The sequence below is a fragment of the Pteropus alecto genome, unplaced genomic scaffold (genome assembly GCF_000325575.1).
Source record: "Pteropus alecto unplaced genomic scaffold, ASM32557v1 scaffold106, whole genome shotgun sequence".
NCBI classification, from domain to species: domain Eukaryota; kingdom Metazoa; phylum Chordata; class Mammalia; order Chiroptera; family Pteropodidae; genus Pteropus; species Pteropus alecto.
Window position 1 is genome coordinate 17,016,772 of NW_006442103.1, and position 19,441 is coordinate 17,036,212.

The window sequence follows — 19,441 nt, forward strand, 5'->3', positions numbered from 1 at the left end:
GACCGACATGACTGTGTCGCACTTATGTAACTACGCATCTCTCTCTCTCTCTCTCATCACCTGGCTGCAAGCAGCCTCGGTGGAGGAATGCTTTTCTGTATTCTCAGCCAAGATCACACTGCCTAGGACAGCAGGATGGGCGTGTGGGCACCTGTGGAACTCTGTGCCCAGCGACCCCCTTCTGGGTTCCTCTCCTCACCCCACTTCATCTATACTTCTTGATGCGGCCACCATGCCTTTACGTGATCACGCCCTCCTGGGCAGAGCTGACTGATCCAGGATGGGCATCTGATGAGACTTATATATACTGCGTCTCTTTTCCAAACTTTTGGACTAGGGACCCTTTGTCACATGGACCGATAGGAAGAAGTGGCTGGTCTACAGAGAAAGTGAAAAGGGTGACTCGGAAGAGAGAAACAGAATCGTGGAGCATTCAAGTTATTGGTTCCGGCTGTTCCTGAGGCTCACCTGCTCCTAAGCGCATCCCAGGGCACAACCACTCTGAGAGATGTCCCCTCCGATGGGTTTTCCCCAATTTCAGAGGGGGATCTGTTGGGTGCAACCCGTAGTATGAACTAATGCTGAGTGAGTGAGTGAGCGCATGCATTGGCAATAATTTCCCTCGAGGCGGATGATGTTATTTATTACAGAAAGTTTTGCTCCCTTGCTGTCCTGGTAGAAATGCTACCTCGGATAGAGACAGATGTGTAATTAGGATACAGGTGGGATTTAGAAATGAAAACATGACTAAGAAGTAGATGAAGAGCTGCTGTAACCTGGAAATGAAGGAGAGTCTCGTCTCTTATACTGATGTGAACTCAAATATCTATGCTAGCTAACCTCGAACCACAATGACTTACAGAGTGTGAGCAATTTGGATGTTATTTTTCTTTTTGACTGGCTCTGAGATAATTCTGAGTGCAAGACACTGGGTTTAAAAACATCTCATACGCGTTTCTTATGCATCGTAACACTGAGACACTTAAATACTGTAGTAAGACAGACTGGGTAACTAAAACGGTGCTTGGCATGGAGATTTGGCACTGTGGCCTACTACGACCCAGGCACTGCACTTGAACGGTGACAAAAATTACCTCACTTACGGCTGGAGAATCGGGCTCCGAGAGGTATTAAAACACCTGCCTAGCATGAGGCTCCGTGATCTCAAGGAGCCGGGGTTTGAACTAGAGTTACCTGACTCGAAAATTCTTAACGAAGACTTGAGGTGTGAGTCTGACCGTGTGAAAACTGCCTCTGCCTGTCCCGTTTCCCAGCACACCAAGGCACGGGGACGCGGAGGGGGGCCAGACGGTGAGGACGAAAACCGACTCGACTGGATCACTGGAAAAACTTACGACGGCACGTTACTACCCAAAATCAAACACGCTTTTGGGTACAGTTCACTCTCTTTTGAACGAGATTCCTATCTGAAAGTTAGATACTGTCACCGAGCACCTTCGGTCTGTGTATCCATTAGATACTGTTTGGTAGAGAAACCAAATCTAGAGTCAAGGGCACATTGGCTTCTAAGTGGTTTTCTACGGAATGGATCATTTTCTCTAAGCTTTGGGCACAATTCTCCAGTGCGACGTTCCTTCCCAGGCTCATTTACGTCGGAACGTTTTTCCCCTCCGGATTCCAATTCGATCGATGTTTTAAAATCCAGAATGTAGACAACAGTAACCCAGGTGGTCAGTCCAATGCTTGTTCAAGAATTCTCGGTCGGACGTCTGCTAAGACACTGCACTTCCTCGGGGTCGTCACCCTCAGGGCACCGGAGGAAACTAAACGTCAGACCTGCAGGGCTCAGAAAGGGAAGGTGACCTCCCCGAGGTCATAAACCGGTAAGTGACAGCACTGCCATTCAAACCCAGACCCGTTCGGTTCAAGACCTACTGCTTTTTCTGCTACAGCACAGCTACGTGCCCAGCCCCAGAGTAGAGAGACGGGGTCTACAGACAAGGTCCCTGGTCCCAGGGTTTCTGAAACACACCGAGGCGGCTCGGAGGCACGAAGCCATTAAAGGACACTCTTGGTAGAAATAAACAAAGGCAGAAGGTCACGGAATGTGGAAATGGGAATAGCCCCTGGTGACCTGGGCTGGCGGAGCCGCTCACGGAGGGTGGCGAGGGGAGGTCTTGAAGATATCAAACAGGGCGAAGTGTGTCCTTTGGCTGGGGTTTAAGAGGGGGAAGGCTGGAGATCGTTTGAGAAGCTTTGAACAAGCAAAGGGAGCTGTGGGTCCATGGGTGGGGAAGACACGATCGAAACTGCCTTTGAAGATCAGTCTGCCACTAGGACACAGGCGGTCCAGAAAGTGAACGACGGTTGTTTAAGAGGGACAGGAGGCGAGAGCACGAAGTTACGAGCTACCGAGCACATGACAGCCTCTGGGGAGGAGGGAGCCCTACCACGCTACCAACCCTCCCCCCCAAACAGGTCTCGGCTCGTGCCAGCATCTGTCTCAACACGCAGACTCTGCTGGTAACCCCCAGAAATATGTGTACAAAGCTCACGCTAGCTTCTGAGGACATCAATCATCCCGCTTAGTAATTTCACCTGCCAGGTAGTGCCATTTAGCACTGGGGCTAAGGCAGGGGGCTGTCGGGCACCCCCCGTTCTCTGTGTGCCCAGGAAATGGAAATGGCCTGTTGCGAGGAACTCCCTTCTCTGTTGCCACCTTGGCGGGAACTGTCACCGCCACAGCCTCTGCTGACGCCTTAGCGCCTCCTGCAGCCACTGACCGTTTTCTGGGTGATCGTTTTCCCTCATAAATCCATCTCTCCCCTTCACGTAGTTCATCCCAGCCATGACGGCTTACTGCTGGTTCCCGCAGCATTAGCTTCTTTCCTACCCCAGAGACGCTGCGTGTCCTGTTCTCCCCACCACAAGCCCCCTTCCCCCTCTTGTTTATACGTCTGGTTATTTCTCCTCCTTAGACCTCTCTTATAACCAAGGTGGATCCCCAAATTCACATGTCCCCACTTTTCTCCATCACTGCATCTACTGTATTCATCAAAAGTTGTAATTTGATGTTTATTACTCTCTGCGGTGTCTGTCCCTGTTGGACTATAAACTCCCATGAGGGCGGGGACTGTGTCTGCCATTCACCTCTGCTCCCATGTCAGGAACCGTACTGGGCACCTGGTATCAGTGGTGACACAGATCTTAGACCCTAGAGCCCATCTAACGTGCCCATTTTACAGATGAGGATACTAGGACCAGAGAGGTGTCATGACTTGTCCATGTTGGTACAGCCAGTTGGAAGAAGAATTAGAAATAGACAAAATTAAAAACGAAAATCAGTTAAGTACTGAAAAGGCTGTGAGGTCATGGCAGATCGATTTAGTCTCAACACGGGACAGGGACTCTGAGGAGCAGGGCCGGGCTGGGAAACACAGGGGAGCAGCAAGGTGTCTCAGCAGCGCACCTAAGGAGGGGACGACACAATGACATCACCAGCAGCGACCAGCAGAACGAGAAGCGTGCTGTGCTGGCTGTAAGGAGCAGGCCAGCTTCCACGCCGATCTTTTCCTACCGGCCCATCCTGCTGCCTGAAAACCATAGCATGATCAACATTATGGGTACAGCTGCGGCAGTAAACATGACCGAGTGGACCCACGGGGGCTGTGCTGAAACGGAAACCTGACCTGGCCTCACCGGCACCGTGCACCAGCCCAGCGAGCCACGGCCCACGGAGCAGGCAGCATTTGCGCTCTGCAGGACGCCGGGGACAAGCGGCTCGTGGGGCTCTCTGAGGATGCCGCACACAAACCATCCATCTGACTCGGAGTCACGAGTGACTGGGAAGGAAGCGGAGGAGGGGAGCAAAGAAAAGAAATGGTCACTGAGCCTTAGCGCTTGGGGAAGACGTCCTCGCCCTTCCGGGTCATCGCTCCACCGTGAAGCGTGTGGGAAAGACTTGTATCACATCGATGGCTCTGTTAAGGGTCAGCTCTCATGGCAACAACAATCACAGCGTGAGAACGTATGAGAAGAAAGCTCGCCGGCCCTTGCCCTGAGCCGGCTCCCTCCTCTTCCACGGTTAAATTGGGAGAATTCGGGCCCCGGGACGGCCTTCCGCGCAGCGCTCGGGTTGCGGGATTTCATCTTCCCGTGTCACGGCAGAGCACTCTCAGAGCCTGTCAGACTCCTCCTCCCTGCACAGGACGCTGTCCCCTCCACTGCGGAGGCGACAGGACAGAGGACAAGCTGGACGATTCTCCCGCCGGCTGGCACTCAGGCTGGCGGAAACGTTCCGCACAAACGCCGGAGTCCGCAGGGTCTGCCTAGTGAGAGAACGCGTGTGTGCACGCGTGTGTATACGAGGCCCGGGCGTGTGCGGTGGCTGACGGGGCGACGCAGGGGTGGGGGACACACGCGCAGATAAACGCAAGAACCTGGGCGAACGTTCCCACTAATCCTAGACGCCACCGACTTCCGGGCCCTCAGAAGCCGGGGTCCCTGCACCCCGACCTGTGTATGTTCTAAAGAGTCACCACGAGGACGTGGCTTCGGGCCACGTGCCTGTTCAGACCCTTCGATGAGCAGAATCCTAAACCCCGTCCGGGTCTCCCACCCGCTTCTCTCACCTCTCCTTGTGAAGCGCCGCGACCTCCAGCCAGTCTGGCCTGTTTTCCTTTCTCACAAACTTCCCCCACTCAGGGTCTCAGCACACGCTGTTCCCTGTGACAGCAACACCCTCACCCCCCTCTCCCTAATTCTTACTCACTGTCCACGGCTGAAATGTCACCTTTCGAAGAGACGTTACATGCCTACCCCAAACTCGACTGTTAATGTGCTCTCCGAATAACCTCTACTTTCCCTGAAGGCATTTATTACAGTTCACGTTTCACATGTAATTTTATGATTTATGTCTGTTCCTTACTAGACTGGAAATTCCACAGAGAGATGGGCGGTGGCTATTCACTTCATCAGCGAATCCCCAGCACTTAGCACGGCGCCCAGCGAGCAATGTTCCTTGCGAAGTATTCGAAAATACTTGTTAAACCAATGCTTAACTGCTTCTGTCTTCTCTTCAGTCATTCTAACCCCCAAATAATACCCACCTTTCAGTTCACCTCCCTCACTCCTTTAGGGGCGCCTCTACGCTATTCATGCCGACCAAGCTCCCGTCACCCCCTTATCACGTCCGCCAGGCAACACACGAAACTTCCCGCCTCGGCCCCCTCAGACGCTGAACTCCACCTCAATTATACCTCACCACGCTCAGCTTGCTTTCGACCCTGAGGCTTCGGCTACATCTCAAGGGGAACGCTGCCTCGTGGTGGGCACCCTCTGTCATCGGCAACCTAAGATTTCCCTAAACACTCTGTCCCCGTCGGCCCTCCTCGACAGAAGTCCTCTGTCAGTCACCTCCCTCTGCATGAAGGTAAGTAGGCGAAGAATCCATTTTTTCTTTATTCCCTAATGCTTTACTGATTTCAAACAATAAAGATCACTTATTGAGCTGTTTCTAGGTATCAGACACTGTGCTTACGTTGATCGTCAAATGTAATTCTCTCTCGCAATTAGTGCAGTTTTGCATATGTTGTACACACCTGGTCCACAGTGAAGAGAGACACTCGAGTATCTCAGGCCCGTAAGGAGAAAAGAACCCAATAACAGCCCTAACTTTGGAGGGATGAGGCTGGAGCAGAAACAAATGGGAAATATAATAATCCAATTCATTCGGTCATTCATTTACTTATTCAACAAATGTGTATAAACTGTGTGCCAGGACTCGATCTACACACACTGGGATTATGACGGTGAACAAGACAGTTACAGCTTCTACCCTGCACAACTTAGAGCCAAATACGAGTTTGACAAGCAAACAGGCAATTGTAAGAGAGGGTGATGAGTGCTCTAATCGATGCCTGTTGCCTGGGAGCACAGAGAGGAACGACGTTCTGCAGCTCCGGCTGGGGATGACGTTTCACTCTCAAGCCACCATATGGGACCCCGTGGCATCTCACACCAAGGCACCGTATCTTTTCCAACGATGCATTTTCCTACAAACTCCTCCTTCAAACTATCAAGTTTACATTAATGACAAGAATTTATCATCAAAATATTAATAGTAATGGCAGCATTTGGCTCCATAGTGCAAGATCACAGTGGTCTCCTGCTTTAACTATTTCTAAAGTTCTTTTTTCCACTGGTACATGGTCCAAACCCAGATGACCCCTTAGTGCCAGAGATTGCACAGGCCTATAAAACAGAGAAAGTACAACAGACTATCTCAGGAACAGACTCAGAAGTACCCCATGCGATGCTATCTTAAAGTCAGAATAACCTGCATTAGAGCTGAAATTAGAGCTGAATGAACTTTCAATTACAGAGGGAGGGAGAGGGAGGGGGAGGGAGAGAGGAAGAGAGAGGAAGAGAGAGACTGACTTTATATATTAGCAAGGTTGTCCGAGAGGCTGTGTGTAGGAAGAGGATGGTGTGGGGAATACTTCAGGCAGAAGGAAGTGTCTGTGTACACGTCTGAATAGAAAAAAGCACATGGCTCATTTGAGGCAATGAAAAACAATCAGTGTGGCGTGATTACAAGGCATGCATCGGGGAGATACGGCTGGAGAGGGGGTTTGAGGCAGAGCCCTGGACTCTATCCAAAGACCAGGAGGACCCACTGCAGCATTTTAAGCCAAGAAACGACTCGATCCAACTGCGATTCAGAAAGCCCACTGGGGTGCTGAGGGGAGAATGGGCTGAACTCCACTCACCCTCCTAGGTCAACGGCAGCTTAAAACCCTGGGTGCCCTGGATAGCTGGGCTGTGAAGCCAGTTCACACGGAGAGCCCCCCACATTCCTGGGAGAACAAACTGTAGCAGGGGTTCGGAGGAGAATCCACCTACTCTCCTTACGGGCAAGCAGTAACCATGAGCAGAGGAAAGAAACTGGGAAAAAGCGGGACCTATTAAAACACTGCCATGTAAAAGATGGGCAGCATCCTACTTAAGATGCAGATGAAGAGCACGCTTGTGAAAACACTCACTTCCAGAAACCAACACGTTTTAGAAAAAACTGGCTCTGTGCTCTCAAGAAGTTTAGACATACATAAGTTCTAAAAAGAAATGAAAGGTAATACAGGACCGTGGACTCTGAAGAAAGGAGGCAGGTTGAGAGAGAGGCAGACACGGAGAGGACCGAGATTCAGTGAGGGACTATTACAGTAATATAAATGCGGTTCGAATAAAAAACGGAATCGAAGCTACAAAGGACAGAACTGACCAGAAGAAAAAAATCAGTGTCATGAAGGGAAAGCTTAAGAAGCCCTCGTAAAATGCAAACAAAAAAACGAGCCAACTGAAATCGTGAGAGAGAGTTTAGTTGTGGGGGGAAGAAGGAAGACCTACTGTACAGAAAACGGGTGTTCCTGAAAACGCGAAAAAAACGAAGACGGCGACGTTTTCTGAGGTGAGAATAGATCGATCTAAGTCTGCCGATCTAAGGGCCTCAAAAAGTACGAGGATAAAAAGCAAGAAAACACACACACACGCACACACACACACACACACCAGTATTGGTTAAAGACTGGACTTGGGAGAGAGGACAGCAGAGAGACGAAGACAGACACTGACTTGCCTGACACTGGACTTCCCTATAATACTCATGACAAGAAGCAAAGGAACAATGTCCAGATTAACTTGTGACCCGACGATTCATTATCTAGGCAACATGCCATTTGTGTAAGAAGGCAACTAAATCAAAAGATATTTTTCAAATATCCAAAAGCTCTGAAGATATGCCAAAGTGTAACTTTTCTGAGAAAAAAAAATACTCAAAGAAGTACTCATTTGACTAAAAAATTAAATCAAAATAAAGAACTCAGGAATCGAAAGGTTGTGTTATAAGCGTACTTAGAACTAAGTCCAAAATATTATAAATTGGATTATAAAACAGTGTAAATGTTAAGAATAACTTTAAAAGAAGATGCATACGTTCAAAATTCAGTAACAATAATAATGCAATAACATGAATTTTAAATGCCAGATCATATCAACAAAGTCCGAAAGTGAAGAAAAGATGTGAGAAAAAGTATGCTTATTCTTCATCTTACGGAAATGATAATTAGTAATACAGTTTCATTTTAGACACTAAAAAGTAGAAAGCAGATTGAAATCTAAATTTTTCCAAAGATGTATTATACCTTAAGGGAAAAAAAAAATACTATAACTTACATCACCTCACCACTATTTTTTTCCTCATGGAGCAATTTCCACTCCCTTGAATGACTTAAACACATGGCTTATGTCCTCACTCTCCTCTCCCATCTCCCATGAAATCAACATCTGGGTTGGGGACCGATAAGGCCATCGGAGCCAAGAGCTCTTACTTTTTTCAGCTCGACAGGCCTGCACACCCACAGACATACTCACATTCTGGATCTCATTATGAGACGTCGCTGTTCCAACTCCAAGATCTCAAACTGGGTATTTCTTTCCAGCTCTCACCTCCCATCTGCCTCCCCTCCCATTCCCAACACCCATTCCACCTAATTCATGCCCCACTAAAACTCGTAAGGGTGAACCCCTCCTAAATAACCCAGTTCATTAACCAATCCCCTTCTGGCTGCCTTAACTCTTAGTCTAGGCCAAGGACCAACGGTCGGTCCCACGAATGGAGTTTCTGTCCCCTATAGCTACCGCCCTGCATCGCCCTCCCTCCCTTTTTTAGCTGTACGGAAAATCTCGACACCCACTTTTCGCTTTAACCCCTTGCAACCTGTCTCTCTCTCCTTTCTATTAAAACTAGAAGACTTTCGATGCCCTCGAAAATTCTGATTAAGTCTTTGCAGAATCATTCCTATTTGAATCTCCTGGATGTCAGCCATTCAAGAATCACCCTTTGTTAAAACTGGTCCTGGGAATGTCAAAAGTAAGACCAGTTCCCAATCCTCCAGAGACCGAGACGCCATCAGGCAAAGTGAGCATATAAACCAGGAAGAGCAGTAACACAGTCCAGGTGCCACGGCAGAGGCACTTAGAGTAGTCAAGGCTGCGGTCTCAAAACACAGCCCCGACTGGGCGATGCTACGTGGCGGAGCTTCTTTCCAACCTTCTCGCATCTCCCTTTCTTGCCCTCCTTCTTTGGATCCCCCTCCTCACCCCTTTCCTTAAGTCTGAGCGTTTCTCACCATTCAGGTCTGTTCTCCTCACTCGGCACACGTTCCCTGGCAGACCTGATATGTTCCCAAAGCAACCGAAAGCGAGGCTGAAAATCTGCGTCTCCAGCCCCTCCCTCTGCTTTCACCTCCTGGGTCTCACTTGGAAAACTCACCTCGAAACCACCATCGACTCTAGGCCATTTCTCCATCTGTCAACAGACCCCACATTCTTCCACTACTCAGATTCGAAACAGAAATGAACTCTTCTCAATCTCCTCCTCCACCCAGCCGAGTACTTGGATGCCCATTTCTAATCCAGCCTTCGTTCAAGCTCACGTGCATCCACGCTTCCTACCTCTTACTGTGGTTATGTGCGGTCTGATTTCTGCCCAGCGAATCTGATCATTCTTTAAAGAGAGGAATTTACTGTGCTCACTTCGGCAGCACATATACTAAAGATAGGAATTTACTTGTCTCCTTTGTGTCTCTTCCAGCATCCGGCACAGTATACGGAATATAAGAGCCACTCAGTAACTGTCTGTTATGGAGGCTACCTTACGGCCACTCTGTGGGGGCTTGAAAAGCCATCAAGTGACACTGGATCTTGCCTGGAAAGCAGCCAAGGCCAGATACTGAGTCATGGACCACAGGGCAGGAGAGATCCGTCAGTCTCACCGCCTGCGTTTCGTGGAGGGCCGAAGAAACCGCTCACCCCTGTCCCCACCCACACAACCACTGACGAGCTCTGGGGCTCTGGGATGCGGGTACTGCAGGGTAGCGTTCTGGTGGTTTGCCCGGCTGCTGGCAAAATGAAACCAGGGTGGGGAAGCAGAATTCCAGAAAGCAGGCTTGCTGTCCGGTCCTCACGACTGAGCTGACAGCAGAGAAACTAAAATAGGAGCTGTGTTTTCCCCATGCCCCATGCAGAATGCAAACGAGAATGCTTTGCAGTCCCAGACTGATTGATTGCTTTTAACTGAAGAAATGATTTCACTTCCCCCTGTCTACCTTCCCCCTCTCCAGATATAATTAAACAGTTTCCACTCTACCAAAAACCTCCATTCCTGTAGTATCAAAAAAGGCAGAAAAGTGGTTGCGAGAAAAGCCTCATCCTAGAGAATAGCTGGTAACCAACTAGTTGCTAGACTGAAACGGGGCATTTAGTTCACAAATCAAACACCACCATGAAAAGACTCCAGACAGAAGGAGCACAGGCACCGTCTCTGGCGGTACGTACTTGCTGATGCACGCCAAAAAACTTTACTGACGTTGGAGCGAGTAACGGCAAAGGGAATCTTACCCGACCCTTCAGACTCATCATGTCATAAAGGAGAGCCGAGAGAAAATGCGGTCAGTTTTATTTGACTTATGTCCCCCTAACTTCCATTGTTCACTCCTGCCTGGTGTCCCAAAGCACTATCCCAGGCTGAAATTACATTTCTGGGCTGATCACAAGCACAGGGAAATAAATCACGTCTGCCCTAGGACTGAACCCAAAACCTAAAGCTGCCAGAGCGGAATTTGTGAGTTGAGTTTAGAGGCAACTTTAATTCTGAAGGAAATAAACCTTTAAAAAGAAATTTCAAATAACGATCTATATAGACAAAACAATAATCTACACTAATTAATTTGGGGGCTATTTATAACTTTTTTTTCATTAAGTGGCTATCTGCCAGAGTAGAACTTTTCTCATTAGATAGTTTGGGGCCAAATACAGAAACAGTAAACAGATCCGTGCTCAGGCTTCATCAAATCCTCAGGTCCACTTCCCTTTGTAAAGGAACTTACCTCTATAACAGGGTTCCATGAAAACAGAAAGCATCTGCCCACCCCCAACACCATTTCTTTCTCCCACCTGGGCTTTAGCTCGTCCGGAATAGTAGCAGTTAGTGAAGGTACAAACTAATACTGTTCCAGACAGCCACGTCAGGTAGAAGGGCTCCATGCTGGATTAGAAAACAGTTCTGCCCACAACTGACGTGGAAACCACACCAGAACCGTCCGCCATACTTTCCTAGTGGATCCCCTCCCCCCAGTGGATATTTACAAGTCCGCCCTCTGCCACTCAGGACCAGAGAGGATCAGCCTAGGCAGCAGCAGCAAGGGCAATGCCTACAGAACATCTCAAGCAGCATCGTCCGGAAAAATGTCCTAAGAGACACAGATGCAATTTTAAATTTTCTGGTAGCACTTAAAAAAAAGGAATAAGAAACTGGTAAAATTAGCTTTAATATTATGTTTTCTTTAACTCAATGTAGCTAAAACATCATTTTAGCATCTAAACAATATTTAAAACATTAGAGATGGTTCACTTTTTTTTCATGTTCTCTTTTCAAAATCAGGCATTTGACAGTTGTGGCACATCTCGATTCAGACCAGTCACATGCCAGATGCTTAACAGCAAGATGTGGCTAGTGGCCACTTTATCAAACAGCGTGATCGAGAACATTCTACTTGATAATTATTTGCTGGGTAAATGAAAAACTGAAAAGCTTTGTATTGCACCATTTATTTGCCCAATAAAGTAACTAAGAGATATTAGTTCCACGGATGGCAAATAAAGCTTTCAGAAAAAAGGGAGCTGACTCATTTACCCCAAATCAAACCATAAATAGACTTGGGAAAATTCTGGTCACCTAGAAGTCCAGAACTTACTGCAGAAGACCGAGCCTTCTGTGTACATGCACTTACGAAATAACACAGCCTCCGTCAGTCTCTTCTTGTGAAAGACGTGGCAAATCTCCATTTATTACAAATCGATGCCTCGTTTTGTCAGCTCTACATTCCCCTCCATTCTTTTTCAGACAGCTGGCGACTTCGCTTCCTTTCCTGGTAGTCCACTCCAACGCTTCCCTTTCTACTGCGTCCAAAGCCAGACCAAACGGTTCATGCTTTAAATCCTACAGCTGGAAACTGTAAGGGAACTCTAACGAAGCTATAACGAGGCTTTTAGGTATAGTGAAAAAAATCTCCAGACTGCAGATAAAATATTCACTTAATATTGACTTCTAATCTCAAAGTAACCAGATACATTTTTAAAAAGGAAAAACGCAAAGAGTCAATCCTCGAATGATATAACTATAAATTGAACTTTCGGTCAATTAAAAAGAATCAACGTTCTTTGAAAAAATTAAAAAGACAACCCACAGGGTAAATTTGTGTAGGAAAAAGACCACAGATCTGAACACAGACTCAACAAACATAGATTCAAACCCTAACCCTACTACTCTGTGCCTTGAGTAAGCTGTGTAACTCCTCTGAATATGCATCAACATCTGTGAAAAGGACATGTAATAAACTCTACCCCTAATACAATTATTACAAAGATTACGCAAAATAGAACACTGAAATGAGTACCTAATTTGGGTGTTAATAAACATTAGTTACCTCCCAGCCCCTAAACTCATTTATTAATTTGCAAAAAGCGGAAAATACTAATCTGAATTTATAGCCCTAATATCAATAGAAATAGGAACCCCACGACACCAAATTTCCTTTCTATTTTTCTCAGAATGAGGTGGGGGCTGAAATGGTAAACGGCTCAGCGACATGCTACCGAGGACAAAGGCCTGGAAGAGCTCTGGTACCCAGTTCAACACTTCCATCACCCCGACCGTATGGCAATGCTGGTGTTCCCATGGCGAGGACTAGCGTGGGGCGGGGGGGGGCGGTGACGTGGCAAAGGAGGGGCCCCGAGGGAGAACACTTAGCTCAGGCTGGAGGGAGGTTATGGGAGGCCTCCTGAGGGACGTAACCACTTAACCTGAGCCAGGCAGGCAAAAATGGCGAGGACAACAGGGAGGGGCGTGGAGATGGGAAATCTAGAGAAAAGAAATGGTGTGAACGGCGACGCACAATGTGCTGGACACAGAACTGGGGACGGCTCTTATGGCTGGAATACGAGGTGCCGCCGGACTGGCGAGCAGACTTCCCGTGCGTCCGACAGCACCTCGGGTTCCAGCCAGGGCGGACTTCACGGACACGAGGAACCTCGGACTTTATCCCGCTGCGGATGCGGACGGCAAAAAACAAGGCTGTCACTGGAGATCAAAGAACTGGCCCAGAGGGAGGACACCGTGGAGGGCCACTTTTACGTGACAGCAGGTCAGAAGAAATAAACGCTGCCACGCTGAACTCATCCATCATCTCTGCCGTCCTTTACAGAAAACACAAGGACGCGGTGAAAGAGACGCAAGGATTTTCCCAGAACACAGGCATTTCAACATCCTGGGGAAAGTCATTTTGGCAAAATATCCTTTCGTTGGGAGAGTTTGCCCAAAGATTGGGCCTTCCTCAGTAATACCAAAGCCGGACACTGCATGTGGCATCAGAGAAAAACCAGCAAAGAAGTCACAGGATCGCTTAATCTCGACTGGCACCGGAAGCCTCAGTGCCACATGGAACCACCGTCTCACGAGGCCAGGAGAGATAAGAATGGGGTCGAGTGCCCAACGAGTAGCTCGTCCCACCCAGTTCCACTGTGAGGATCATTACAAAGAGACAAAATGCAAATCCTTTCAGCTATTTTTTGGTCACGTAAGTAACAACAGTGGTTTTTAAGTTGGCAAAACAAAAAATAGGGACCTCTGAAAAATCTGCCAGAAAGTGGCAGAAGCTGAAGAGACGGTAAGAGCGCGTGGCGGGCTGGGAGCGGAGCCCCAGAACCACGACGCGGCGAGGACATTCTCGGGGAAGTCCAACTCCGGGGCACACGGTGGGCCAGTGTTACGGTGCCAGTTCGGGGATGAAACGCAGAAATGTGTGCCCTTCCGGGAAATCATGTTATTGAAGTTTTAAACCCTTTTAAATCTTTTTTTTATTCATGGTCAACAGCTCTAAAAAGTACTCTAAATAATTAGCTGCTGCAGATAAGGGAGAGCGACTCAGAGACAGTAAGAACAGCGGGTAGTGCTGGCGACCCTCGCCCGCTCCGCGGCTTCTTCATTAGAACATGACTTATTCTTGGGGTTCCACGTTAAATCCATCGACATCTGTCAAAAGGGCTCGGTTCTTAATCACTTGATCAGTTCTTAATGGTCTCCACGTTCAGTTAGATAAATAACAGAAACTAGAACCACATGTCTGTATAAAACCACTTAACTTTTGAGCAGAAGTGGAGAATCTGCCTAAGACGGCACCGAAAACGTCCAAGAGGCTGTAAAACTAAGCGAGAGTATCCTGCTAACGTCAGAGGCAGAAAATTCTATTTTGGTCTCATGTGTAAAAATGGATACAAAAAAGGAAAAAACAGAAATGTAGGCGGGTGTCATAAAAATAATGTCATCAAGAGGACCTGCCCACCCTTTTGTATAATTACAGGACACGACCATAAGATGAGGATGTTGTCTGTGAACAAACAGTAAGCTCTGAACTCCTGCAGTCTGTAACTTATTTTTACTTTTTGGGGGCGGATTGGAAGAAAGAGTATTCTAATAGCATTTTCGTACAGTGATGAATAGTCTTTGATACTACACCAAAACGTGACAAGTGGTAGTTTCTATTTTTTCTGAGCTCTATTGAGATATATTTAACATGTAACGTTGTAAGTTTAAAGGATACAATGTGATGATTTGATATACATATATATTGCAAAATAATTAGTTAACACATCCATTACCTCACAGTTACCGTGCGCACGTGCACAGGTGCGTGTGCGTGTATGTGTGTGTGTGGTGGGAACATTTATATTTTCGCATTTAAGTATGTTCTTGCTTCTCAGATATTTATCAAGCATCTGCTACGTTCTAGGCAATGCACTGCTGTTCCCAGATGACCTCAGGGTCTGTCGATAACGCCCCCTGTCACGGCTGTCACAGCACCTAGCACAGCGCCGAGATCCGAGCAGCCACCCAGTAAGCACCTCCCGCCACATTTAAGCGAACACGGGAGGACACACAGGATGAGGCGGCGCAGGGTGCCCCCTCGGTAAGAGCCCGCCTCCGGGTACCACCTGGCCCCGCCCTGGGGGACCCGCCCTGCCCCACCCTGCCCGACGTACCTGTCCACTGAGGCGGGCAGCGGCAGTTGTAGGTGTTGACCCCATCCACGCAGACCCCTCCGTTCTGACACCTGTGGTTTGGGCAGTCGTCGATATTCCGCTCACAGGTGCTTCCTTCAAAACCTGGCAGGGGGAGGAGGAGAGAAAAGGACGAACTGTCACTCGGGAGAAGTGACGGGCTCTCTCCCGCAGGGCGTGGCCACCGGACGGCCAACGGCGTCACGTGTCAGTTCAGGAGCCAGCAGCTGGTCATCCAGGCCTCACCGTATCACATCCCCACCCCATCTTCTGTCTTCCCTTGCTTCCAGCACGGCCAGACAGTTAAAGGGACTCATTATGCCAACGACCTGCTTTCACAGTGACCTCACAAGTATTTCAAAGCATTTCATGAAATAAGTCTCGACTTGGGATAAATCTCTACTAGGACACCTATTCTCTGGTCCTAAAAAATTAGATTTACCCCAGCTCCAAGCTCCAAGACCAAAGATTATCTAATTAAATTTTTTTAATTCCTTTTTTTTTTTTTCCTTGGGATGACTGCCTGGCAAAGCGAGGTGGGGGTGGAGGGCATAAGAAAAATTCTGAACTCGAAGTCTGAAGATATTAGTTGGGTTCCAACCTCACTACCTATAAGCCATGGAACACACGGTCAATTCCAAACTCTGAATCAGCTTCCTCGTCTATAAAATGAGGCTGATTCCACCTGCCCGGCCTGCCCGTCTAGGTTGTTATAAGTGCCACATCGTGAATAAAGTGCAATGTAAATGTAAAAAGCCACTTGAAAATGGGTTGGCAATATTAATAACTAAATATTAATAAATAAACTTACCAACCCTTTCCATTCTTCCTTCTCCTCTCTATAATTGTAGCATTGCTTCCTTCCTCTGGATTTTCCCCGTTTATGAAAAATGAAACCAGCACGTCGCACTGCACCCCGACTGCCCCGTGCGTTCCTCTGCAATGTATACGCCGGCTTCTTCCTTTCCCTCTCCTTGCTACCACATCCCTTAGCTATTAAAAGAGAAAGCTACCAGCTTTAAAACAAGAGCATGTTCGCTGAACATTCTCCCGTTTGGAGTATGACTACGTATCTGGCCTCTTCGGAACGTTCCTTAAGGTTCCTCTCTCGCGCTCAGCACTTACTGGGCCTGACACCGGGCCCTGGGGACGTAACAGCGAGTGAAAGAGGAAGAGGGTCCGCTTTCGGGGCGTCCGCAGCCTGGTGGCTGGAAGAGACACTGGTCATGTCTTGCTGTGCTCGCTCCTCACCACAGGTGCTGTGGTGTCCTCTGTCTGCTCTGCTGCGCCGGACAGGGCTGCTTTCCCCGAAAACAGGGACGGTCATGTAAGTGAGTATAAACTAAGTGGCCGAAAAGTTTACCCAGAGACCGAAGGAAGTCGCTCCAGAGAAGACGGGGAGGACGGAAAGCCTGACTGAAGAGAATTCTTTTCTCTTCGTGTTTGGTGCTCGGTCCGTTCCAGCAGACGGATCGCTGAGGAAGCTTGAGGAAGACTAGGCATGTTCTTATAGGCTCAGATTTTTAAAAATGGATCGTGTTACTCACGGATCCATTTAATCCTGTTCTTACAAAGAGGTCTTGCGAAGGGCTAATGAGTGAGAGAATGCTGAACTGTGTGGGCCCGCGCCTAACTACGGCAGAGTGAGGCAGAGCTGCGTGGACCCCCCGAGCAGCGGTCCCTGTGTAAGAACCGAGAGGCCTGTGTTCCTTCTCCTCTGGCGCTCGCTCTTAACGGGAACATTCGGAGAAGACCAAGGTACAGTTTTAGAGTGTGGGCGGGACATAAGGCTCCTGGCCCAACGTTGCTAGAACCTGGACCGTGGTTCTTGTGATGCTCTACAACTGGAACGGTCATCCTCTCTCTAACCTGATCTCTCTGGTGACTATGATGAAATGTCAGTGACCAGGGTATCAGGGAAGTGAGGAAGGCCCTGGAACCAAACTACGGATTTGAAACTGTGACCCTGAGTTTATGTTAGCCAATGCTACAACTAACTGAATTCACCAACCGCAGACAAATTAAGAAAGTGGAAGCACTTGAGCATAACCACGACATGCAAGAAACAAAATGTTTTCTTTTTATGACTATTTTTGAGGTAGTTCTTCCCTGCCAATAGGTAGGTAGGTGAGAAGGCAGGTAGGCAAAAGCGTTGATGCATGGTTGCGGCATGGCCTCTCAGGTCAAACGGCCTAGGTTCGGCTCTCAGCCATGCCATGCAACATCTGAGTGAACATGGGCAAGATACTGAGAGCTCCCCACGCCCCCGCCGAGGAATCAACAAGACCTAGCTCAAAGCACCGTGTTAACGTTTAAATGGGTTAGATATAAAAAGCACGTCACTTGATAAATGGTGCTGGGACAGGTGAATATCGATATGCCAAAGAATAAAGCTGGACCCCCTTCGTCACACCGTGCACAAAAGTGAACTCAAAATTTAAGAGTTAAAATGAAAAAACTCTTAGAATAAAACAGAGGAGTACATCTCTGTGACTTGGGCTAGGCAAAGCTAACTTAAATAGGACCGAAAGCACAAGCAACAAAAGAAAAAATAGACAGCTGGACTTCACCAAAATTAAAAACATTTGGGTGTCCAAGGACATCATCAAGAATGTAAAATGACAACCCACAGAATGGGAGAAAATATTTGCAAATCATATATCTGATGAGGGACTTGTACCTAGGACATAAAAAGAAGTCTTACAACAATAAAAATACAAAATACATAAAATAATAATAAAAAGACAACTAGCCCAATTTTACAAAATGGGTAAAGGATCTGAACAGACATTTCTCCAAAGAAGGTATACGAGTGGCCACTTCGCACGTGAGCAGATGCTCGACATTATCAGTGAAAAAAGTTCTGAATTGATCGGGGTGATGGTTACACATATCCGTGAACATACTGAAAACCAATGAACTGCACACTTTAAAAGAGCAGATTATACAGCATGCAAAGTATCTCAAAGCTCTCATATTAAGGGGAGAAGCCATAGCGTACCCAATGCCCAGTAAGTGTTCTGCACGTATTAGCTAATACTATTATATATCAATAGGATCAAAGCATCCCTTAGAGACTATCTACTCTAATCGTTTTGTTACAGATGAAGAAGCTGAGGGCCATATGGCTGACTTATCCAAGATTACATGGCTAACAGGTAAGAGTCAGTACATTTCCCAGTTCCGATCAGCATGCTCTCCGGGAGCTCAGAGTTCTCTTTGAATGATCTGAAAAACTGACCTTAGGTCTAAAGTTCCCATGTCTGAGAAAAACTCAAGCCAAATCAGTTCTCCTCCAAAGTTAAGACAGAATTTATGCTTTAAAAATAGAGATAGAGAGCTCTTTTTGGAAATAGCTAGCAAATTCTTGCAAGAAAGTCTACCCAAAGGAGCAAGGGGTAAGGCTTATATAAATAAGTTACAGTGCAATCACTTCTTTAAAATATATTTTAAGGTTTTAGGGGAAAGGCAAACAGACACGTCTCCAGACCTGTGGGTGGGTGTGTGCAGCAGACACACAGAGGCTCACGTGACCGCACTGAAAAGGGTCTGCGCTTAACGGCAATTCACGTCCTTAAAAGGCCAAAAGGAGAGAAATTAAACTTAGAAGGAACATTTTAAGACTGTGCTGTTACAAAACTGATAAATAATGACAGTGAGGGTGGGGAGCAGTCTTTTCTGCGTGCCCCCCCACCGGAGAACAGCGTCCGCATCTTCCCACCGTCGGGCTCTGTGGGGTGCGAAGGTGGACGGGCTTGGTGGAGAGGCACAGAAAGGGGAAACTGAGGTGGCGCACTAGGATGCTCTCGGGCCAGGCCGAAAGTCCTCAGGAAAAGCTTTGGTGCACAGGGATGAAAGAGCGCGGGGGACACCAGGGGTACCCAGAATGGGACAAGGGCAAGAAGGTCGAAGTCTACAAGGCTACCTCCTACCCTGACGCCCCGGGAAGAAGCCTGTCACAAAGGCAACCTGGTCCCATCTCTGTCCAGCTGGTTTCCTGGCACACGTCTTCCGCCTTCTGAGTGGGCTCAGAGGGGCTCACCGACCCCCAAGACTGGCCCAGGTGTCCCCCAGCCCCGCCACCCACGTGGGCCGCTGCTCCCACCTGCCTCCCTCATCCTCTCCCACGCTTCCCCGTCTGACTTCATCCCTAAAGAAGTCACGGAAATGAGTAAGGGGACACGAAAGAAAGAAATTCGGGACATTGTAAAACATTATACAACAGAAGTTCTCTTCTCTGTCACAGCCAATTCATTCATTCGTCAGATGTTCACTGAGTCTCAGCCTCGTGCCGGGCTCTAAGCTGGGT

At 47.9% G+C, this 19,441-nt stretch overlaps 1 protein-coding gene and 1 pseudogene across 1 annotated transcript in view; one reads left to right on the forward strand and one right to left on the reverse strand.

Moving 5' to 3' along the window:
* The window catches only part of NOTCH2 (notch 2), a 123,143-nt gene that overhangs the window by 57,159 nt on the left and 46,543 nt on the right, over positions 1 to 19,441 (reverse strand). Inside the window, 1 exon segment of the mRNA XM_006919824.2 lies at positions 15,115 to 15,237. Within this exon segment, the coding sequence (XP_006919886.1) occupies positions 15,115 to 15,237 (123 nt within the window).
* LOC112486188 lies at positions 3,502 to 7,790 on the forward strand (annotated as a pseudogene).